General features: G+C 45.4%; 3 protein-coding genes across 5 annotated transcripts; 2 read left to right on the top strand and 1 right to left on the bottom strand.

Annotated features, from left to right (window-relative positions):
- The first annotated feature begins 203 nt into the window (after positions 1-203).
- Positions 204-1,131, top strand: LOC9643995 (germin-like protein 5-1). Its single transcript, XM_002983709.2, has one exon. It carries the CDS (start codon positions 311-313, stop codon positions 959-961), a length of 651 nt encoding a protein of 216 aa, XP_002983755.2. The 5' UTR covers positions 204-310; the 3' UTR covers positions 962-1,131.
- An 18,371-nt stretch (positions 1,132-19,502) lies between these two features.
- On the top strand, positions 19,503-22,811 carry LOC9643816 (probable auxin efflux carrier component 1c). Of its 2 annotated transcripts, XM_002983708.2 has the most exons (6): positions 19,503-21,335; positions 21,435-21,720; positions 21,785-21,870; positions 21,962-22,119; positions 22,342-22,418; positions 22,549-22,686. In XM_002983708.2, exons 1-6 carry the CDS (start codon positions 20,132-20,134, stop codon positions 22,613-22,615), a joined length of 1,878 nt encoding a protein of 625 aa, XP_002983754.1. In that variant the 5' UTR covers positions 19,503-20,131; the 3' UTR covers positions 22,616-22,686. The 2 variants fall into 2 exon arrangements, with proteins under 2 accessions (XP_002983754.1, XP_024544552.1); XM_024688784.1 differs by having other exon boundaries at positions 22,342-22,811.
- LOC9643994 (transcription antitermination protein NusB) lies at positions 22,737-24,442 on the bottom strand. 2 transcript variants are annotated; one of them, XR_002994065.1, is made up of 8 exons: positions 24,152-24,442; positions 24,019-24,095; positions 23,830-23,955; positions 23,717-23,771; positions 23,566-23,653; positions 23,386-23,484; positions 23,049-23,302; positions 22,737-22,995 (listed from the first exon to the last, which is right to left on the bottom strand). XR_002994065.1 is itself a non-coding variant. In XM_024688785.1 (7 exons), the coding sequence occupies exons 1-7, from the start codon at positions 24,421-24,423 to the stop codon at positions 23,117-23,119; spliced, it is 903 nt and encodes a 300-aa protein (XP_024544553.1). In that variant the 5' UTR covers positions 24,424-24,442; the 3' UTR covers positions 22,737-23,116. The 2 variants fall into 2 exon arrangements, 1 of the variants encoding a protein (XP_024544553.1); XM_024688785.1 differs by having other exon boundaries at positions 22,737-23,302.
- Between the last annotated feature and the right edge of the window lie 38 nt (positions 24,443-24,480).

Below are 24,480 nucleotides of genomic sequence, written 5' to 3'. Positions count from 1 at the left end.
TTGTACTTCTATGTCATTCATGCTAACCTAAATTAACAAAAATGGTAAACCTAAGAAGTTTTAGCCTTTTAAAATTTTGCAGTGTGAACACCTAGAGGTCTACTTTATCCTGTGGGTCCCGTTTACAAGCTGGCTACGAAAGCTCCCGCGCGTCGCATATCCTTCGTATCCCCGCGTCCAAGTTATATACCACCACAACCAAGACCTTTGGAGGCTACTCTCCTCCCAATCCCCAGTCCCCAACTCCGAAAGAAATTCACGCGCCATCTCTCCTCTCCAAATATCCTCCTCCGCTCCAACTCCAGTCGCAATGGCAGCAGCAGCAGTGATGCTCCTCCTCGTAGCACTTGCATTCTCGCCCAGCACCACAAATGCCTACGATAGTGATCCCCTGCAGGACACCTGCGTCGCCGACCTCAAATCCAAGCTCTCCGTCAATGGATACCCTTGCAAGACATCCCCTCCCAGCGCGGCCGACTTCGTCTTCAAGGGCCTCGCCACCCCGGCCAGCACCAACAACGCCAATGGCCTGGGGGCCGTGTTTGGGGTCGTCCAGGCCTTCCCGGCTCTCAACACCCTCGGCCTGTCCATCGCGCGCCTGGATTTCGCCAAGGGAGGCCTCGTCCCGCCACACACGCACCCGCGCGCGTCCGAGCTCTTCCACGTCCTCGAGGGAACCATCTACGCCGGGTTCATCACCACGGACAACAAGTTGTATGCCGCTACGGTCAACAAGGGCGAGGTGATGGCGTTTCCGAAGGGGCTCATCCACTTCCAGGTGAATGCCGGGAATTCCACGGCTTTGGCGTTTGCGAGCTTGAGCAGCCAGTCGCCCGGATTCCAGCTCGTTGCGAACGCGCTGCTGGGCAGTGGCATCCCAGACGGCGTGCTCTCCAAGACTCTGTTTGTGGGTACCAATGTCGTGGACAAGCTCAAGGCTCCATTTGTTCCAAAGAAGTGAGTTCTTCCATTGAGGAGTGTAATATATATGTATGTTATTCCGCTTTTGATTCACATTGGAGTAGAAGAGATAAAACTTGGAGGTGGAGAACAGGAACTTTCTGTTTTCTTTGTAACGAGCTTGTCCATCCATTGCCATATCTATGTCATGAACTGAAATTATTTGAGATATCAGTATTCTCGTGAAGATTTGGCTCCAAGCGTCAGCTACCTTTTTGCAGTCATTGTAAGGAGTTAAGGCTGTCGAGGACCACCTAGGAAAAAGCTTGGTGTACGTTTTGGCATGTAGACTGGAGCCAATTGAACGAAATAGAGGGGAATGTTCGATTGATAAAGTGAAATACTGACAAGGCACAATTTTTTAAATATTTTTCCCGTTATATGGCAAAATAAAGATATATGCTGGATATTCTAGAATATTCTACGATCTCACAGTTATTATTCATTATATTAATCTTGTATTTATAATTTATATACATGTTTATAATTTAAAAGTTAGTTTCAAATAAAAATTAAACCAGCTGTTACTATAGTCTAAAATATTTTTAATATTGGACAGTTAACTTTATAAGAGTTTGAAATACAATTTAATATATACAAATTCAATCCCAAATGGACGGTCTATATGCTATAGTATTATAATTAATGTATTACTTAGCTATGGTAATATATGTATATACATGTATATTTTTACAAATATTACACCATACTCCCCTTCAGAAGATAAGAAGTTGATGATAATAAGTTAGGTGGAATATCTGCACTACTACAAGAATATGAAGCACAAAACCATCAACAAACTTATTAATAACCATGACTAAAACAAAATTTAAAGCCATGGCACAAATATCAATCAACTACGGAATTTTAATGAATCAATTGTAACTCCATATCCAACTGCCAAATGTTTAAACCAACCACAAAGCTATAACTTTGAACAAAAATAAAGGACTTTAAGAGCCACTATAATTTATAACACACCATTACAACAAATAATATATTCCATTTTTTAATCTACTTGTTGACAATCCTCCAAAACCACTATTAACTCGGACTCACGATTATAAGCAAAACCTACTTTTATATCTTCCTTTTCTATTAATATCTAGGACTTATGTTAATTTAGACTCATAACCATTGTCTTTGTCTGGCACTGCATATGGAAGGTTGGACTCACTCTATTCATCCTTTACATATTTCTTCTTCCTTCCTCAAAAAAAAAAAAAAAAGTTTTGAAATACTAGCTTTATTCAAATTTGTTATACTCATCCTCACTTTGCCATTTATGTTTGGGCTTACTCCACAATCACATTTATTTAGCTTTACTACATTAGAGCCAAATGTTTTGTTTGAACTTGTTATGTCTGACTTCACTCTATAATCTATATCATGTGTCTTTATTCCACTATTGTATTCATTTATCCTCACTTCATCATTACAACTGAACTTTTATTCATCCTCTCTACCCCCTTCTCCAAAGGAAAAAAAGTTTGAAGCATCAAGGTAAAGAAAAGAAAGTAGTTAATAATGCTAAAATGGGGAAATTAAAAGAAAAACATATGCCCAAAGTTTGGAAATTGAGGATTTTCTATAAAATATTTCAGCCATCACAATATTAGTAAAAAAATCACTACTATAACTCAATATTTGAGATGGGAAAATCAATAAAAATGACTACACTCTCAAGAAAACATATAAACTCTTTAATAGCAATAGTAAAGTAAAATCTTTAAACAATACTTATAAGCGGGGATACGTATTCAATTTGAAACTTTGGCCAAAGTGACTTAACTTTTGGAACAAAGGAATACTTAACACTAGAATTGTTCAAAAACTTTGCCAACAAATAAAAGCAAGATTTTTAACTTCATGCATATACTTAATATTTAGATTAGTATGATGAGGATATAAAACACTCAACCTAACACTAGACCAAAAAATGAGAATCATAAGAGTCACAAATGATTAATGTAACAAAAAAAGAAAACACTAAAAACACAAGAAGGTAACTTAGGCCAAGAAATAAGTTGGGAAAAAGAAAAAGGTAAAAAAAAGAATTAAATGGTAAATTGAAAGATTGACACCTATCCCATGAAATCTCTTTGTCTCCAAAGTTATCTTTATAATAATCAAGTTCCTCATCATAATCATTTGATCTTGTACACATTGTCTTCCCATAAACTCAATCCTTAAACATTCTTCAAGAATCAGATTGCATTATCCACAACTTGTTAATAGATGTCACAATCACACTCCACATTAATAGGAGATAACAAAACATTGAGAATAAAACAAGCCATGTAATCATGTCTTATGGATGTTGGAGACAAAACCACATTAAAAATGGCTACAGCATTAATATGATCACAACCTATAGGACCAAAAGTTTAATCTATTGGAGTAGCATCAATAACCTCAAATGCCATACTCCTTGATCAATAACAGTGTGGTATAGTAGAAAAAGAGAATGCAATAAAGATTAAAAGAAAGAGTAAACCTCAATAATTAAAAAATTTTATTTTGCAAAATGATAATACAGATCTAGATTAAAAAAAGAATGAAGAAATAAGAACAAAAAGCATCATCCCAAATACTAGAGTAAAGCATTGCCAAAAAATTTTACCCTTCAAAGATAAATAAGAGTGCCCCTCACTTCCATCAATATGAGTGCTCAGGATATAGCAATAAGTAGATTAATTGGGTTTTAGATCCTAGATTCAATTTCAAATAGACGGTCCACATGTTATAGGGTTATAATTAGCTATAATTATCTAGGATAATATATATATATATATATATATATATATATATATATATATATATATATATATATATATATATATATATATATATATATATATATGTATGTATATGTATATGTATATATATGTATGTATATGTATATATATATATGTATGTATATGTATTTATAAACCTTACTATGGAATAACTCCTATTAGATGCAAGGATTGGCAACAAGAGTAAGAGGAGCTATACCATGTGCCATAAATGTTGCTATCAAATGAGTTTGATTGTTTAACTACAATTACATAGCATGGAATAATTGCATCAATTGCTGCTCTAGAATCAAAGGAGGAAGAGGCTATTACTTTACCATGAAGATGAACGAAAAAGAAAGAGCAAAAGAGAAGACGTTAAGAGAAGTTATAAGAAAATAGTAGGCATTAAATGAAGTATATAATGCTTCAAACATGTTTAGAGATAATAATTTATTATGAGAAATATTAGATTTAAATTAAAATCCCAAATCCTAGCACTCCTCAGGGACAATTAAAGCTGCCCCTCATCTCCACCAATGAGAGTGTATTGAATATGGAAAGAGAATACAAAAATATGTATATCAATTAGCCCAAAAACCCTAGTTTATATACAGGAGCAAGTGGTCCAAATTGAAACTCATTCGATAGCTACCAAAATCCCACTATGCTAATATTAGTATATAGCATCGTAGTAGTACACTTGGATCTCATAATTATATTTAAGTAATTTTATTTAATTATAAAATATTAAAAATAGAAAGGTTAAATAATTGTGTAATATTAATTATATATAATATAAAATGATGTGTACCATTCGTTTAATCACTTTATAGTGATTGCCACATATCATTCTTGGGATGATGCTTAGTGTTTATATGAGTTTCCCACGTGTCCCTAAGGAACGGCACTACAATGGTACAATGGTTTGAGTGTAGCTACTAATGAGGATTGGAGCATTTTCTCAGACATCCTCAAAAGCACATTTGAATATACTGATAATTGTGATGATGCCTTTCAGCCTCTTATTTTTTGTGGAGCCAAATATGTTGGAGCAAATCAAGTTGGGAATGTTGTCGCTAGAATTTCATCAAGATCTTGTAAAACTTGTGTATGCAATTGCTCCAGCCACCCTTGATGATGTTCTTCGCTTGGCATAACATTATAAAATGTCACTTCTTCCAGTTTTCATTCCACTTACTTTAGCTCCACTTCTTGTGCGAGATGGTCTTGTTCTAATGGAGGTTGATAGTGTTGCTACCTAAGTTCAAGGATAAAGGCAAAGACATAGTTGTAACCGTGATATCTACTATTGGGCATGTGATAAAGTTGATCATACTTATCGATGTTGTTAATATTTTCTGGATTGGCACCCCCATTTCGTGGGTGGAGACCTTAGAGTTAATAATGTTTTGTTAGTGTTGCTGCAGTGGGAAGTCTAGACATTGAGATGTTTCCCAAAAATGAAGAGTCACACGAATAGTGGAGGGACCTTGCATAAGTAAGTCAATGACCCCTCCATTTTTTTTTGGGGAGTATTATCAAGGGGTTCACTTGGCACAAATTCATCTAGTATTTACTTTTCAAGTTCATTTTTATAATAAAAGGTCTCATATTATTCTTTCCATATTGGTTGATACAAGCTTGAGTTTATTTTCTATTGTTCGGCCTGTTGCCATACATTGCTATTTATATTTGCATCGTATGGCAAGGCCAGTTTTCATTCTTCATAACAACAACCATACATATGCATTTGTAGGGGATGAGGTGGACTTAGTTGTGTGTATGGGTAATCTCAAGCTTGAGTTGTAGTTATTGCAGGTGGTGCTAAATTAAACTTTTGACCTTATCCTTGGTATATATTCATTGCGGCATAATTATGTTAAATGTGACTTTGACGCTTCTCTTCTTTGTCTCATATTATCTTTTTTTTTTTTTTTTTTCTCACTTCTATTATTTTTCATCCCTCTGCTTCTACCTTTGCTTCCATCACTTTTGTTTCCTTATTACTTCCTTTTATGTTTCCATTTTGTTCATCTCTTTCCTTATCCAATCCCTCCGACAGTCTTTATGTTGTAGCGGTTGACTGCCTCATGAAGGAGTATGCTAATGCCTTTAAATTTAATTTATTGTTTGGGGCTAAAATTGCAACACATTATTGTAAGCCACAAATTTTTCCTTTCCAATTTGCAAGCTTACCTCGTCTATCCGACCAACACTACCTTGGCTTGTGCTAAGTTCCCTCGCCAAGGTTCTCGCCTATTATACCAGCTCCTACTTGGTCCTACTTGGTTTCAGCTACTCACTGCATGAGCAACGGAGAGTTAGCCTTCCATCCACGGATTCCCAAATCCCTCCCAATCCCCCTCCCCGGGTTAGACTGGACTTAAGGTTCGGCTACACTCCCCGCAGGCACAAGCAGCCAAGCACACCAAGCCTCCAGGTTCCTAACACCCCTTGGTACAACAAGACTTGATCATGGGACCCTCTAAATCCCAAGCCTTGGATGCAACACTTGTTTCGGGACATCGGGGCGAAACACCGTGGCCTAACGGCCTAGTATGGATACCTCTACCCCCCCTCTAACCCCCCACTTCCATCCCGAAGGGAAGGCCCAAGCCCCTAGGAAGGGCGAGGACCAATGAGCCACAAGGTACTCAAGTGGGGCACCACTCCACATGAGCTGGGAGCACCGTAGTTGGTTTCCCTTTCGGGAGTGGGAGTTGCTCTTGAGCACTTCCCTGGGTGGCCCCTCTAGCACCACCCAAGCCCATGCTCACTCCCACCCAAGGCCCCTCGGCCTCAATCTCAACCTCAAGTCAGTTTGGAAGCACCATTGGAGAGTTCCTCCAAGACTAGTTCTTGGACCTCACTATCCCTACTATACTTTTGGAATCCCCTGCAGCCCCCCCCCCTGGGAGACGCACGCTTTGGGCTTTCACCCCTTGACCCGTATTAGTATTTGGACTTAGTCTCAGATTCGATCTCGAACTCGATTTCGGACCCGACTTTGGACTCGGTCTTGGACTCGATCTCGGGCTCGATCTCGGACCCGATCTCGGGCTCAACTTCGGACTCGACCTCGGACTCGGTCTCGGACCTGATTTGGATCTCGGACTCTGTCTTGAGCTCGGTCTTGAACTCGGTCTCCGATTCAGCCTCAGACTCGATCCCGGACTCGATCTCGAACTCGGTCTCAGAGTCGGTCTTGGACTCGATCTTCGACTCGGTCCCATCCGATGAACTCTTTGTCATTTTGGTCATGCTTTTGGGGATCCTTTAGCCTACGGCATCTCGGGGAGTCGGTTCCTTACAATTATCCTATTCCAACTAAGGATGCTTGTCCAATCAAGGTTGTTGTTCATCATTGGTCACCCAAAGAGCTCAAGATTTTACGTGCAAATGTCAAAGAAATCCTAAAAAAAGGTGTTATTCGAAAGTTGTGGAGTCTTTGGGCATGTGAACCTTATTTTATGATGAAGTCTAATGAGAATATTCATTTTTGTATTGACTATTTTTTGTTAAATGAAATGATGATTGCAAATGTGTACCCTTTTCCTCACACTACTGATTTCTTAGATCATCTAAAAAGAAGTTATTTATTCACTAAGTTAGATCTTTCTTTTAGTTACTGGCAAGTATTGATGGCTGAAGAATATATTACTAAGATTGCTTTTTTTATACCGTTTGGTTTATACGAGTTCTTAGTGATGCCATTTAGTTTAAACAATTCTCTAGCAACTTTCTAGTAGATGATGGACGAGGTTTTTTGTAACATAATAGAGGTAACTACTAACTTTATTGATGATATCTTGATCCATTTGGAGGGGATGTGGGAAGAACACGTCTATAATGTTCATAAAGTGTTAGATCGGCTATAGGAAGTTAGTTTAAAGATAAAGCAATTGAAATGTGTATTTGGGTTCAAAAACACAACTAATCTTAGGTATTGTATTTCTCATGAGGGTTTGCAAGTTGATCATGACAAACTTATGGCTATCCTAAAGTTCCCTATTGTGAAATGTGTGAATGATGCATAACACTTCTTAGGCAAAGTGCAATATCTCAATTGTTTTGTTGATCATCTTTCTAATCACACTACACGGTTGCAAGCATTGCTGAAGTGATTAACATCATTTTTCATCTGGTTTGTAGACTATGAGTAGGCATTTATGGATCTCAAAGAGCTTCTTGTAAGCCACAAATTTTTCCTTTCCAATTTACCAGCTTACCTCACCTATCCGACCAACTCTGCCTTGGCTTGTGCTAAGTTCCCTCGCCAAGGTTCTCGCCTATGGTACCAGCTCCTACTTGGTTTCAGCTACTTACTGCACGAGCAACGGAGTGTTAGCCATCCATCTACGGATTCCCAAATCTCTCCCAATCCCCCTCCCCGGGTAAGACTGGACTTAAGGTTCGGCTACATTCCCCGCAGGCACAAGCAGCCAAGCACACCAAGCCTCCAGATTCCTAACACCCCTTGGTACTGTGAGACACAAAATCCCTAGGCCCCAAAGTGGAGCCGGAAGGGCGCCACATGGTAGTGGCCGAAGCGAGAGCCAAACGAGCGTAACACGTTTGGACCAAAAGCTCCGACTTGAAAAGTCAAGAGCGGGAGTGGAACTCCCAACGAAGTGCTCGAGGAACGAGCACGAAGCGAGCAAAAGGCAAGGCTCCAAAAAGGGACCCAAAAGGACCAACATATGACACGTGGGAGTGTCCGAGATGGACCCGAGTTGGAGTCCGAAGTGGAGTCCGAGATGGACCCGAGATGGAGTCCGAGATGGAGTCCGAAGTGGAGTCCGAGGTGGACCCGAGATGGACCCGAGTTGGAGTCCGAAGTGGAGTCCGAGATGGACCCGAGATGGAGTCCGAGATGGAGTCCGAAGTGGAGTCTGAGGTGGACCCGAGATGGACCCGAGATGGAGTCCGAGATGGAGTCCGAGATGGAGTCCGAGGTGGACCCGAGATGGACCCGAAATGGAGTCCGAGATGGAGTCTGAGATGGACCCGAGATGGAGTCCGAGATGGAGTCCGAGATGGACCCGAGATGGACCCGAGGTGGAGTCCGAGATGGAGTCCGAGATGGAGTCCGAGATGGAGTCCGAGATGGAGTCTGAAGTCGAGACCGAGACCGGGACCGAGACCGGGACCGAGACCGAGACCGAGACCGAGATCGGGACCGAGACCGAGACCGAGGCCGAGACCGAGGCCGAGCCCGAGTCCGAGTCCGAATCCGAGTCCGAGTCCGAGTCCGAGTCCGAGTCTGAGTCCGAGTCCGGAGCCTGAGAGGGTGAAAGCCCAAAGCGTTCGTCTCCCAGACCCTGGGGGGTTTGGTGAGCTCCAAAAGTATAGTAGGGGGAGGATTGCAGTGGAGCCAGTTTGGCCAGGAAAGGCCAGTTTGGCCCAGGAAGGCCGGACCCAGTGTTGGGTGATGAGCTGCCCACTGGGAAGTCCAAGACTAGAGTGAACACGGACCGACAAGCGGGGTAGCTTGGTGAAGTGTTCAAGAGCCGGCTCTAGTTCCCCCGGGAGATTGACTGGCCGATGCTCCCAGTCCAAGTGTGGGTGGTACTACCTACTTGGATACCTGGTGTGGCTCAACGGAACCCGCTCTAAGCCCATGGCTAGAGCACCCAAGGGCAGAAGGCGAGGAGAGTACCTAGGTGGCTCGCGTAAGGCCACGGTGTTCCGAAATGTTGTCCCAAAGGCCCAGACTGTGGAAAGGAAGAGGAGCAGTCCTCTGGGGTAGTGACCAAGGACACAGTCGTGTGGTGAGGAAGTCCCAGAGGACCGTGGGACTTAGTGGTTGGGCCTGTGGGTCTCAATCTAGTGGCAGTGTTGGCAAACACGGCCAGGGGCAGAAAGGGACTTAGTGGGGACTGACAGAGGGATATTGGGGAAGGCTATTCCCCTTGTCAGTGGGCATCCTAAGGATGCTAAGGAGTGGATCTGAGATGACCACTCACGGATGGTTTGCCTAGTCTTGGAGAGCCAAGACGGTGATGCAAGTGGTATTGGACTACCAGTGTGGCAAAGGTGATTGGGCATGGCCTTAGCGTAACGGGCTGCTATGTCGGTGGTACCTTTGAGTGTCGGTCGTGGGATCGGACACGTGGAGCACTTGGACCAAGTGCAAATGTTGAGTGGCAAGGATGCCATTCTCAGGGCTAGCAAGTCCCAAGTCCTGGATTGGACTTATGGAGGTTGTGAATGAGACTCCTCCAAGTGGTCAGAGGTGTGGTTAAGTGACTAAAGTAGAATGGAAAATTTAGTCGCTTACAACTTGGTATCGGAGCTGTTCCTTAGTCCGACTTCTATTGGTGCTCAAGTATATCACCACGAGGGTTAGCATCGGAAGGTCCTAGGAGTGGGCCTATCCTTAAGGAGTAGCAAGTCGGGAAGACATGGCTCTCCACTACAGTTCAGGTGTGAACTTGTAGGTGAGATGGTGGATAGAAACGGGCCAATAATGGAACGACTTTGGGGTCTTGGGAACAGTATAAAGGTTTCCTCAAGAAGAGTTGAGGATGTGATCCAAATGAGTGTTTGACTCAGCAAGTGGGCTAATGTAGTTGTGGTAAACAACTACAGTTGGGATCACGGGAAAGATAAAGACTCCAAAGCAATAAAGGAGTCACAAGATTTTCCTCATATAGTTGAGGTTGGTGCTCATGAATGTGAGACCAGAAGTAATGACCGTGGGAGGTCAAATACGGAAGAGGACTCAAGTCCTTGAAAAGGTAGCCGGGGCTACCTCTAATAAATGCTGGAACAACCCAAGGAGTTGGGGGTGTATTAAGTGGATGAGTTGGTGTTCTCATCACATGGACAAGTAGTCCTAAGGGGCAAAGGTTGCCCCCAGAGAACAAAATCAAGTGTTAGAGTAACACTTGTGAAAATAGTCCTTTTGAGTAGGACAGGAATGCAAGAAGTGTATTCCAGTGAGCTAGTGCCTCACAAGTAAGACCTTACGGGTCTGTGGATTAACCAAGTCCAAAACTGCTGGATGACTCAAGTAGAGTCAACGGATGGTCCTAAAAGGACTGATGGAAGCATTTGGACTGAGGTGTGTTGTACCCCACAAAGGATGGGGGGGATCATAGGATCCAAGGATGAGAACAGAGGGTATCTCATCGATGGCAAAATGTGCCATGCTAAAGTTATGGGAAAGGTGTTCCCAGAAGAAAACAACTTTGACATAAAGTTGTGTGTGACCTCTATGGTGCAGTGCTAACAGATGGTTGGCATGAGAAAGAGCGGTGTTGGTCTTGGCAAAGACTTAGACACGAAGGGGAAATGTCATAGAGGTAGGCTCGTGGAGCCGATGGTGTGGAGACACCAAATGTGCCAAGGTGTGATACCTTGAGGCTATGTTGGTGGGTTCATGAGAACCCCTTGCCAAAGGAATCCCAATGGAAATGGGAATAGCATAGCCTATGCTGCAGAGCATGCAGTTGGAGTGTGGTGACCCAGATAATGATGGAGGTGTGAAAGCACCAAGCAATGAGTTGTAGGACTTGACAACTATGAGGCAACTAAGCAAGAGGTGCAAAATAACTAGTTAAACGGGTAGAAGGTAGCTACCCAAGACTTCTTAATAGCATAGGGAAGTTGGATATACCCTTACGGGGGATAAGTTGCTTGTGTTGCGATGTAGTAAGTCAATGTCATAAAAGGAAATACTCATTATCAAGAAAGCCATCATTGGGACACCCGAACACTCTAGAACACCAAAAGGTGGTGTTTGATGTCGCGGGGGCAATGGATAAAGCCCAAGGGACTAAGTCCCTAGCGAATGATGGATAGAAGGTGCTATCCAAATGTCCAAGGTTGTGGAGACAGGAGAGGACTGTCTACCCGAGTTGGACAAAGCCAAAAATGGAATTTTGGCAAGGCTAGTGATGGGCATGTAAAGGCCCATAAGCAACAATGTAATCCCAGTGTGTGGGATTATAAGGTGAGCATACCCGGATTGAGGAACCACTCCCTAGGCTATTGGGTAGGTTCATCCCTAAGAATACTTGCTAAAGCATGATAGAAAGTGCAAAGCTATCCTCCTGGTCAGGAGGAGAATGACCAAAGGAAAGGTGTGAAGCCAAAAAGCAAGAAGTAAGGGGATTGAACCGAACCGTAAGAATCAAAGGGCATAACCAAGGTTGGTTATGCCAGCTGGGAGTGGAGAATCAAGTGGGGGCTCGAGGGTGTTGCCGCTAGCAACCGTGATGCCATGGAGAGTCTAAAATATGGAATTGTCCATGTTAGACTATGTGGCATTTGGAAGGCTTGCAAAAAGGGAGGCCTTAGCAAGCTGAGGGACAGAGTTCCTTCAAGGTTCCCAAAGATGATTCTAGGTAGCTTAGTACCTAGAAAGGCCAAGTGTAAATGGTTCATGGAACGCGCGAAATCAGATTGGCGCAGCAGAAGCGTGGTCTTGAAGCTTGCCATGAGGCAAGGCTATCAAGGTTAGGGAAGTAGTTCCCGAGTGTTCAAAGAGAGGGCTTTGAACGAAAGTCGATAGTCAAGGACTTTCACGCTTATGCAGGAACCATGTTACAGTGGTCGGAGGACTTGCCAAGCGAGATTGGCACGTCGGGGGAACAAATACCCTAGTTGAAGGTGATAACTTCAAAAAGGGTGGGCCATGGGGCCGAGCATGGAGGAGTCCATGCATGATCACAGACATGTCAAGTGAGAGGACTTGGCAGTGTGGAGGAACTAGATTCCTAAGCTGTGATCTGTAGCGCGCTTTAAAAATAAGTTGGTGCACCGGCGTGGGGAGTCACGCCAGGCATCTTGTGTGATGCCGTCCGTAGATGCATATACGGAGGTTGGGTTCGAGTCCCGACCCTCTAGTGCTTGGGTTCGAGTCCCAAATCACTAGGGCGTGGTGATGGTTTGGAATATGAGGACACTCATATTTCGGTGGTCATGGACTCTCAGTGGGGAGACTGGTTTGGGCACACCTCCAAGCGAGGGATGCCTCGGAGTCGTGATGCACGGTTAGATTGCTTAGTGTGAAAGCTCAGCATATCTAACTTGAACGCTTTGGTGCAAGTGGCACCAAGGGCGTGGTGAGTGAGATGGGGACACCTAATCTCAGTTGCTATGAACCCTTGGTCGTAAGGGCTGGCTTGGGTGCACCGCCAAGTGTGGGGGATGCCCCCGGGGTTATAGTCAACAACTTGGAGGTCTAGAAGACCAAGTACCTCTTGGCAACTCTATTAAGGTGCCAAGGTGAGATCACTAGGTGATCTTATGGCCAGATAAGGACAAGGTCCTTGGTTGGCTAAGGAATGAAGTTCTTGGTTCAAAATGTTGAAATTGAACTGTTTAAGGTGGTGTGGCTTGGTCGTGATGACCAAAAGGGAAGAGCACCTAAGGGAAATAAACTATGTCCGTGCGATGGCATAGTGAGTCCGAGGAAAGTAGTCTCTATAAAAGACCCATAGGAGGGTCACGAAGTTGGGCCGTGGATAGAGCCCATAGCAGAAGATGCTAAAGAGACGTACTAGGGGTGAACATCCTCCGGACTTGGCAAAGAAGAGTCTTTGCTATGGAACCAAAACAACACCTCAAGGAGGGAGGTAGAGATTCGATGTTGCTTGGTGCAACAATCAACGGATAGGAGCAAAAGATGAGTGGCCAAGATAGGGCCGTGGAATCCCTTGGAAGGAATCCAAGTGACAAAGTTAGGCGGGGAACACTAATGTGTTGGACGCTAACAAGTTGCGGGAAAGGAAGTGTGTTTCCAAGGAGGGAATCCGAAATGCTCCGATTTGGCGAAAGTGGAAGCTCCAAGGGAGGGAGCGGTAAGGTAGCCAAATGATAGGGCCATGAACAGCCCTAGCACAAAGTATGATAACTGGAACTTTGGCACGAAATAGAAGAGAGGATGATGGTGCCCTCGAGTAGAGAACTTCCTAGGATGGGAAGTGGAGTTGCACAAAAGGTGCAAGGCAAGGTGTCGGAGACACCTAAGAAATTGACTCCAAGAAGTCAAAATTCAAAGTTCCCAAAGTGCAAAGGTTATATCGATGGAAATTGAGACTACTCGAGAATGAGTAGTGAGATTGAGTTAGAGAAGGTGTCTCTAACAGGTTTAGTGAGAACTAAACCAATAAAAGGAGAGAACCACCACAAGTGGTCGAATGAGCCTCTAAGTTGGAGGGGCTATGCTCCTTAGACGATAGACAAGGCATGGTGAGCCTTTGGTGTCAAACCATAGACAACTATTGGCTAGGTGCCAAGGATGGAAATGGTAACACGTGCGGGTGTTACTTTATGAAAGGGTTTACCGTTCGATGAGGACATCGAACTTCGTCTATGGGTGGTGGAGTTGTGAGACACAAAATCCCTAGGCCCCAAAGTGGAGCCGAAAGGGCGCCACATGGTAGTGGCCGAAGCGAGAGCCAAACGAGCGTAACACGTTTGGACCAAAAGTTCCGACTTGAAAAGTCAAGAGCGGGAGTGGAACTCCCAACGAGATGGAGTCCGAGATGGAGTCCGAGGTGGACCCGAGATGGACCCGAAATGGAGTCCGAGATGGAGTCCGAGATGGACCCGAGATGGAGTCCGAGATGGAGTCCGAGATAGACCCGAGATGGACCCGAGGTGGAGTCCGAGATGGAGTCCGAGATGGAGTCTGAAGTCGAGACCGAGACCGGGACCGAGACTGGGACCGAGACCGAGACCGAGACCGAGGCCGAGACCGAGCCCGAGCCCGAGTCCGAGTCCGAATCCGAGTCCGAGTCCGAGTCCGAGTCCGAGTCTGAGTCCGAGTCCGGAGCCTGAGAGGGTGAAAGCCCAAAGCGTTCGTCTCCCAGACCCTGGGGGGTTTGGTGAGCTCCAAAAGTATAGTAGGGGGAGGACTGCAGTGGAGCCAGTTTGGCCAGGAAAGGCCAGTTTGGCCCAGGAAGGCTGGACCCAGTGTTGGGTGATGAGCTGCCCACTGGGAAGTCCAAGACTAGAGTGAACACGGACCGACAAGCGGGGTAGCTTGGTGAAGTGTTCAAGAGCCGGCTCTAGTTCCCCCGGGAGATCGACTGGCCGATGCTCCCAGTCCAAGTGTGGGTGGCACTACCTACTTGGATACCTGGTGTGGCTCAACGGAACCCGCTCTAAGCCCATGGCTAGAGCACCCAAGGGCAGAAGGCGAGGAGAGTACCCAGGTGGCTCGCGTAAGGCCACGGTGTTCCAAAATGTTGTCCCAAAGGCCCAGACTGTGGAAAGGAAGAGGAGCAGTCCTCTGGGGTAGTGACCAAGGACACAGTCGTGTGGTGAGGAAGTCCCAGAGGACCGTGGGACTTAGTGGTCGGGCCTGTGGGTCTCGATCCAGTGGCAGTGTTGGCAAACACGGCCAGGGGCAGAAAGGGACTTAGTGGGGACTGACAGAGGGATATTGGGGAAGGCTATTCCCCTTGTCGGTGGGCATCCTAAGGATGCTAAAGAGTGGATCTGAGATGACCACTCACGGATGGTTTGCCTAGTCTTGGAGAGCCAAGGCGGTGATGCAAGTGGTATTGGACTACCAGTGTGGCAAAGGTGATTGGGCATGGCCTTAGCGTAACGGGCTGCTATGTCGGTGGTACCTTTGAGTGTCGGTCGTGGGATCAGACACGTGGAGCACTTGGACCAAGTGCAAATGTTGAGTGGCAAGGATGCCATTCTCAGGGCTAGCAAGTCCCAAGTCCTGGATTGGACTTATGGAGGTTGTGAATGAGACTCCTCCAAGTGGTCAGAGGTGTGGTTAAGTGACTAAAGTAGAATGGAAAATTTAGTCGCTTACAGGTACCACAAGACTTGATCATGGGACCCTCTAAATCCCAAGCCTTGGGTGCAGCACTTGCTTCGGGACGTCGGGGCGAAACACCGTGGCCTAACGGCCCGGTATGGGTACCTCTACCCCCCCTCTTCCATCCCGAAGGGAAGGCCCAAGCCCCCGGAAGGGCGAGGACCAATGAGCCACAAGGTACTCAAGTGGGGCACCACTCCACCTGAGCTGGGAGCACCGCAGTCGGTTTCCCTTTCGGGAGTGGGAGTTGCTCTTGAGCACTTCCTTGGATGGCCCCTCCGGCACCAGCCAAGTCCATGCTCACTCCCACCCAAGGCCCCTCGGTCCCAGTCTCAACCTCAAGTCGGTTTAGAAGCCCAACTGGAGAGTCCCTTCAAAACTGGTTCCTGGACCTCACTATCCCTACTATACTTTTGGAACCCCCTGCAGCCCCCCCCCCCCCCCCCCCCTGGGAGACGCACGCTTTGGGCTTTCACCCCTTGACCCGTATTAGTATTTGGACTTAGTCTCTGGCTCGATCTCGGACCCGATTTCTGATCCGACTTCGGATTCGGTCTCGGACTCGATTTTGGACTCGATCTTGGACCCGATCTTGGACCCGACCTCGGACTCGACCTCGGACTCGACCTCGGACTCGTCTCGGACCCGATTTCGGATCTCGGACTCTGTCTCGAACTCGGTCTCGAACTCGGACTCGAACTCGGTCCCCGAGTCGGTCTCGGACTCGATTTCGGACTCTATCTCGAACTCGGTCCTAGAGTCGGTCTTGGACTCGATCCTCGACTTGGTCCCATCCAATGAACTCTTTGTCATTTCGGTCAAGCTTTTGGGGATCCTTTAGCCTATGACATCTCGGGGAGTCGGTTCCTTACACTTCTCTCAAGCTGCTCTTCTTCACTCTCTTCTCATGAGCCTATTGTTCTAACATCTGTAGAAGAAGATTCCATGCCATCAATAATTGTTATACTTGATGTTTAGTGTCCACAAGATGTAGAGCAAGATTTACCTTCCCTTGACGAGGTTCATGAAGCTTAAAAGATTAAGCCATGGATTTGAAAGCTTCATGATAGATTTGAGAATATTGCATTATTTATTAATGACTTGCCATTTCAATATTTACTTTCTTAATATCACTTTGAGAACAATCTTCTTTATTTTGTGGGGACGGATCCCGATGATCATTTACGGCTAGTGGTGCCTTTGATTTTTATTCCACACTTTCTTTATACTTACATGATTCTCCTATTCTAAGCAGGCATATAGAACATTGTTGTATGATTAAGAAGTTGTATAGATCTTTCTATTAGTTGGAAATTGCTCCAATACCAATGTTAAGATCTTATCCCTTACATCCTAAACCAAGCTAACTAACTAAAGGGGTGATTACTTGATTGCAAGGCTTTTTCTTTATCCTATTATCTTGACCTAGTGCCTAACAATCCTCCCCTCGTTAGGCAATGATTGTCCTTCTCTTAGGGTCTACCAAACCTTGGTTCTCCCTCTAAATCCACCATATTGAATATTCCTTTAGAATATTCTTGCCCCACTTGTTGAGAATCAAAATAGGCTCCGATACCAATGTTAGAATCCTATCCCTTACATCCTTTAGCTAGTTGGCTTAGGGTGTAAGGAATAGGATCTTAACATTGGCAATATAATGTTATTTAGTATATGCATAATTGCATTTGGTGCCAAGTTTATAATATTCCCCCTCTTGTTGCAAAAGGACAGTTGGAGTCAATTGTAATTCCTGTCTATTTGAGTTGGTGACATTTTATATTATGGGGCCTTTTTCATGATTAACTACTAGCAATGAATATGTCATTATTACTTTTAACTATTTGACTTACTAGGTGGAAGTCAGTGCATTTGCTAGCACATTTGCAACTACTATTGAATATTTCCTCCTCAATTGAGTGGTGTTTTAATATTTCTATCTGGAGTGGATTTTTTTGGATAATGATCTTGCATTTATAAGTGAGGCATTTCATATTTTTATGTCTTAGTTGGAGATACGACACACTTTTACGAGTGCTTATCATTCACAGTCAAATGGTTTGGTGGAATAGCTTGTTTAAACTTTCAAAGGGATGATCGTAAAGTATATGAACTTTCAACATTCGAATTGAGATAGTTATTTATTATCTCTTCGGTATGCATATATCAGAAAGGTGCAGAGTTCTATTAATGCTTCACTATATAAACTCATATATGGTCATGATTTAATACTTCTAACAGAGTTGGGTTTACCTTTGCAATTGCCACAAGTTGCTAATGTTAGGTTATGAAATTAGTATTTGATGAGCATTCTTCCACTTGTTTGAGTAGAGTCTACCAAACACTTAAGCCACATACAAGTGGGACAACAACAGTACTATAACTTTTATCATTATTGCAACGCACTTTATCTCTCTCCCTTTAAGCTAACTAGAAAAGGGGCAATTGCTTGATAAAAGAGCTTTTAGTGGTTATTTTATCCTTATTTATCTCTCATAAGAATCCACGGTAACAGTATATCCAAATCTCATCTTATGATCACATACACTACACTCACCGATGTTAGTGTCTTCATTGACTATTGACTAACAACCTATATTGAGCCAAAGGGAACTAACACCTCCATTTCTACACAACACCTCCATTTCTACACTTAATCTACCAATCCTTCTATTGTGTAGACCAATTATTCCATATGAAACAATTAATCATCCACCCATACCGCAATCCCACGGTGGATACCTTTATCCGTGGATACTTCACAGAAGAGGAAGAACATATACATAGATGCCCAATACATACAATTTTAAATTTAGGAGTAGGAATATATCTTGCTTAAGGATATATTATATTTTTAAGTAGCCACTAATCAATGGGAATCGAACCCATTTGCTCTGATACCAACTGTAGCACACCTTATCTCTCTCCCCTTAAGCCAACTCTAGTTATTTCCTTATTAAAATAATTTCTCTAGTGATTTATTCATTAGGAAAGAAAAAAGCCTTTGATATAAATTAGTTGTAGCACAACCATGCTAAGTATGAATTTGAATATTCTCCTCATTATCTTATACTAAGTTTATATTATATAAGCTAAAACAATCTTGTAAAAAAAAATTATACCTAGCTTTTTTAATATTTAGGAAAGATGAGTAATTAAACATGTAGTAAATGATTATATATAGTTTTAGTACTAAAACTATAACTCTTTAAAACTAGTAGTTTATACTATTATCTAGAATCATAATTTTTTATATATATTCATTTATATATATATTTTTATATATATATATATTCTAGAATGTTTTGCCAATTTATAACTATTTTGCCAATGTCTAAAACCCAAAAATTCAATTGAACTCTAAATAAGAAAACATATTGAAATGTGGACTTGTAATTTCAAGTAAAAGCAAACCAGAAAGTTTGCTTGCTGGCTGCTGCAACCTCCATCATTCCGTACACAAATGCGGCATGGGCCAGTGTAGGCCAGCCAGACCCATCCATGTCCCCCTGTCCTCTTCACCATGGCATGTTCGCATGATATGCGGCACGCCCCCTGCCACGTGTCAGGCATGGTGCCGCCACCCGACATTACATCACTGACATTCTCACGTGCAGGGGGCAACAAGATTCCCCCGGACCGCCACCTTTTTCCATTTAGGGCTAGATTAGAGCTCCGCCTTCCGAAGTTGATGGGTTCTTTTGCGCTTAAAATACAATGGCGGAGGGAAAAGGTATAAAACATCGAGCACAATGCAATCGAGTGGTATGGGCTGGGAATATACCCACACGCACACGGGGAATAATTTTCTCTTGCGGGTTGATTACACGTAATTATGGGCTGTGGAGCACGCCTGACTGTTCTCTGGAACTTTAGTGTGTAGTGTAGGTGGGTATCTCTACTGTGCAAATACATCTAAGCGTTCTTGGTGGAGTGGGCTTTGATATTTTCTTTTTTCTAAAGCCGTGGAAGTAAAGGAGCGACTCTAGTTTATTGCGTATAGAGTTTTATATGGTTTTGGTCGTAGAAAATTGCAACTATATATAAATTTAGTGTGAGCGCTGTAGTGTGCTTGATGATGGATTGGGGGACAGCGTGTGGTAGCTTTTGGGGCGTTGAGCTTCTTCGCCGCAACCGTCTTCTTCCATTTGATTCGCTCCTCGCATCGTCTCGCTAGTTTTTAGCAGCGTTTTCTCCCACTTTTTTTTTCACGTCCTTGTTCTTCTTTTTCTACTTGGATGGAATCCAATTGCGCTGCTAACGAGCTGCTCGTTGGAGGAAGCGACGCGAGCTCCTGGGAGGGAGCAAGCAAGCGCAAGCACGAGAGCGAGGCAGTCAGGAGTGGTAGTCAGTCGTTTTGCTCTTCTCGAGTTCCTTCTTCCCGAGAAATCTAAGGAATGATTCGAAAGCTTACTTGGAGTGGAGAGAAGTCGCCGGATTGGACGAGAGTTCCTTTTCTTTCCTCTTCTCAGCTTCTGTAGAAGATCGAGCGACCGAGTCGTAGAGCGAGCGAGTGTCAAGAAATTTCCTGCTCAAAGAGCACTGGTAAGTAAGCGCAAAGAAGAAGAAGATCCGAAGGAAGAAAAGAGAAGAACCTTTCACGATGATCAGCGCGCACGACTTCTATGTGGTGATGAGCGCCGTGGTGCCGCTCTACGTCGCAATGATCCTGGCCTACGGCTCAGTCCGGTGGTGGAAGATCCTCACTCCGGATCAATGCGGCGGCATCAATCGCTTCGTGGCGATCTTCGCGGTCCCACTCCTCTCCTTCCAGATTCTCGCCACCAACAATCCTTACAAGATGAACGCGCAGTTCATCGCCGCCGACGTCCTCCAGAAGCTGGCCATTCTCGCGGTTCTTCTCGTCTGGTGCCGCTACTCCAGCAATGGAAGCATGGAGTGGACTATCACTCTCTTCATGCTGGCCACGCTTCCCAACACTCTGGTCATGGGGATCCCTTTGCTCGCAGCGATGTATGGGACCGAGTCTGGAAGTCTCGTCGTCCAGGCAGTGGTCCTCCAATGCATCATCTGGTACACGCTGCTGCTCGTCTTCTACGAGTACCGCAGTGCCAGGAACCTCATCCGGGACCAGTTCCCCAAGACCGCTGCGTCCATCGTTTCCTTCAAAGTCGACTCGGACGTAGTCTCTCTGGATGGAAACCGAGAGCCCATCCAGGCCGACGCGGAGATTGGTGACGACGGTAAGATTCACGTCACTGTGCGGCGCTCCACTGCTTCCAGGCACGACCTCTATCCTCCTTCTCCCATCGCGTCCTCGAAAGCTCTCACGCCGCGGCCTTCCAATCTCACCGGAGCTGACATCTACTCTATCCACTCCTCGAGGAACATGACCCCGCGGGAGTCCAGCTTCAACCACGCCGAGTACTACTCCATGATGATGATGATGCCGGCTTTCAACAATCCACCACCACCGCCACCGCCGCCGCCACCTCGCCACTCGAGCTTCACTGCCTCGGATATCTACTCGCTCCATTCTTCCAGGGGGCCGACGCCGAGAACTTCCAACTTTAACATCGAAGAGCAGCACCGACCGTCGACAAAGTCTGCTCCTCCACCGTCTCGGATGATTCCTCCTCCTGTTCCTGCTCCACCCCCTGCCCCTGCTCCTCTAGCTCCAGCTCCAGTTCTCAATGCTGCTGCCAGCAAGAACGACCTCGTCCATATGTTCGTGTGGAGTTCCAGCGGCTCTCCAATTTCCGAAGGCAATGTCCGAATGCTCAACGATGACTTCCGCTCCAACAATAACAAGGACGTCCGGCTTCTCGTAGGTGACGATGACGATTGTAAGTTTCCAAAGTTTTCGTTTTTCGCGCACCACCATAGCCGACTGATGGCCTGTGCTCTGTTTTTCTCTCCTGTCCGGTGTTTATGTCCATCTCCAGCAACAGCAACAGCAGCGTCCGGAGCTCCTCATGACTTTAGCTTCGGTCACGCTGGAGGAGTGGACGAGGGCAACAGCAGCACCAACATTCCTGCTCGAAATTCCAGCTCCGGCTTGGAAATGCCTCCGAAGAACAGCAGCAACCTCGCGGACGATCAGCCGACCGAGATGCCCTCTGTTGGTGTCATGACCCGGCTCATCGTGGACATGGTGTGGAGAAAGCTGATCCGCAATCCCAACACGTACTCCAGCTTGCTCGGCCTCGGCTGGGCTCTCGTCGCCTACAAGTAAGTGCAAAGTTTCTTCCACTTCGTTGCTCATCCTTCCGTCTCTTGTCGCTGTTTCTGGAAGGTGGCACGTCAGGATGCCGGCTATCATCGACAACTCCATCCAAATCTTATCCAAGGCCGGACTCGGAATGGCCATGTTCAGCTTAGGTACTGGCTCTCTTCTCTTTCACCCTGCTGTGGTTTTCCATCCTGCGAGCTTGTTTGATCGAGGGAGTATCTTCTCTTGGTTTTGTTGCAGGCCTGTTCATGGCATTGCAGAAGCGCATTCTGGTGTGTGGCACATCAATGGCGTTGTTCGGGATGGTGGTACGCTTTGTAACAGGCCCTGCGGTAATGGCAGCAACTTCCATAGCTGTCGGCCTCAAAGGTGTCAATCTCCACGTCTCTATAGTACAGGTATACCCCCGTTTCCATCCTTCCAGCACAGCTTCCACTTCTCCTTCCTTCTTCGAAAAGTAGCTCTCCATCTCTCTTCCAAGTTCCGTTGTCTTTCCTCGTTCTTCGCTCTTCCAAGTCGTGTTCTTCTCTAGCTGGCCCGCTTCTCGCTGCCTCCATGTCTGTCTTCTCGTCTAGCCCGCTAACTCTTGACTTGGATTTTCGGAAAAACAACGCTTTCAGGCCTCGCTTCCCCAAGGCATTGTCCCATTCGTCTTCGCGAAGGAGTACAACGTGCATCCAGACGTCCTCAGCACAGCGTACGTACTTTCTCTTTTCCTCCTCCCTCCCTTCTCTGTGCCCCCCCGCACCACACACACTGTGTGTGCATTCAATTCTCTCTCAACTCACACTGCCCGCCTGTTGCATCCGTGTGTACCTCTCTGCCAGGGTGATATTCGGCATGCTGGTGGCCTTTCCCATCACAATGCTCTACTACGTGCTCCTGGGCCTGTGAGGGAGAGTGGCGTGAATTCATCACCTCCAAACATTTCTCTCAACTTCTCAACCGATCGCTGCTTTACTGCCGCTGCTGCTGTTGTAAGTGTCTGCCGACTATAACTTACGGACGATCGATGGAGCTGGCTGGCTGGTTGGCCGCTTTGGCTGGCTCCAGCTCGATTCAACTTGTTTTCAGCCCAAGAGTTGAAGGAGCTGCTGGTGTCCGACTCATATTCACCCCCCGTGGTGTCTGCTATAAGTTTTGTTGGAGCGAGCACCAACTGGAGATCCAAGTAGCTAGCTAGAAAACAACCGTCCTTGTGTCTGCTTGTAGCTAGTAGCAAAGCATGGCCCCCTGCTGCCTCCCTTGTACTGGCTGGCTGGCGGATGGGCCGTCTGGAAATTTTTTGAGCTCTGTAGACTTCAAAAAAGTATAACAACAAACCCACCGGAGTGCGTGCTGCGAAGCGATTCCTTCTTCCCCTTCCTCCTCTTTTCCCAGAGAAACAACTGTCAATCAGTCCTCGTATTCATCCTTCCAGCCAATACTCTCGTAAAGCGAGGCGCTCGAGGATGCTTGCAGGCCCTTGGCAACAGGAGACATGTTACGGCGCGGTTGTCGGCTGCGGAAGTAATTCCCGAGGCAGCCGTTCACCACTCGTGGGGCAAAGCCATCGCAAAATCTCTTGGCAAGCTCCACGGCCTGGATAAACATCAAGGAAAGTTTATAAAAATCAGAGTGAGTGAGCGGCATGAGTTTATAAAGCGAAAACAATGCACACAAACCTCGTTAATGACAATGTTTGGAGATGTCCCCAGCACCTCTATCTCTGCAATAGCCATGTGCATAATTGTTGTTTCAAGGAGTTTTCCATTGCCCTCGTCCTGACACGAAAAATGTCTTTGTGAGAACTCACGTCACTGCTCGCAAAAACAAAGAAGAAAAGAGGAACTTAGCTACTCTACCTTCCATGTCGAGGGAAGAAGCTCTTTGACAACTGCTTCTTGTTTTTCCCGTCCCTCTGAGGTCGCTTTTATGATCTTCTCCGCAAGACTGCAGCATCTCAACGAGATCCAGATAAAAAAACGAGAACACAAAGTCACCTCCTTCCCATACCTTAGAACAAACTTATTGTAAACTACATAAGGATGAGCAGTTAGTAGCGCCGCATCTGCAACAAGAAAAGTGGTGCTCAGGACAAAACTTTGAGAATAAGATAGAGCTTTTACCAATTTCTGACTGTTGTTCTTGCTGGAATTCCAGTTCTTTGGCTTCGCTTTCACTGCTCACATAGAGAGGCTCGCCGCTCTTGGCGTCATGATCGTATTGGTGCAGTACCTTCTCATCAACACGCTCTAGAGAAGAACAAAAAATATATATATAAAGACCAAACATGTGGCCGGAAAGATTTTTATTACCTCTTCTAGCTTGCATTCGATCTTCTAAAACTTCCAATGGATCACTGCCAGACACCAATCCCGCATATAACACACACCTACGAACGAGAAATGGACAAGATAAGCAAGAAAAACGATAACAAACTTGGCTTACAAGGAGAGCTCTCGAGCAGCTCTGGGAGAGCGAAGCCTGTGGAATTTGTCGAGCTTACCATCGCTGAGATATGAATACCTATCGCTACTCGCAGTGCTGGATTCCTTCTCGATTTCCTCCTCCATTGGTTTCCTGGGAAAATGGAGCACAGTGACGAGCTCCTCCTTGGCAGCCTTCTTCGGATTAGAGATTTTGCTGCTCCTGCTGTTGCGTCCGGCGGGCTTGGAACCGCCGAGACGCATGAGCGGCACATGCATTTGAGCCAGCGCCATGCCCTCTGTCAAAGCCCTATACCCAGGAACCCTAATTCCCGCACAAATTTGTAATTA

This window comes from Selaginella moellendorffii, unplaced genomic scaffold (assembly GCF_000143415.4).
Source record: "Selaginella moellendorffii unplaced genomic scaffold, v1.0 SELMOscaffold_59, whole genome shotgun sequence".
Lineage (NCBI taxonomy): Eukaryota > Viridiplantae > Streptophyta > Lycopodiopsida > Selaginellales > Selaginellaceae > Selaginella > Selaginella moellendorffii.
The sequence above is the reverse complement of the archived record's forward strand: the minus strand, read 5'-3'. Positions and strand labels throughout refer to the sequence as shown.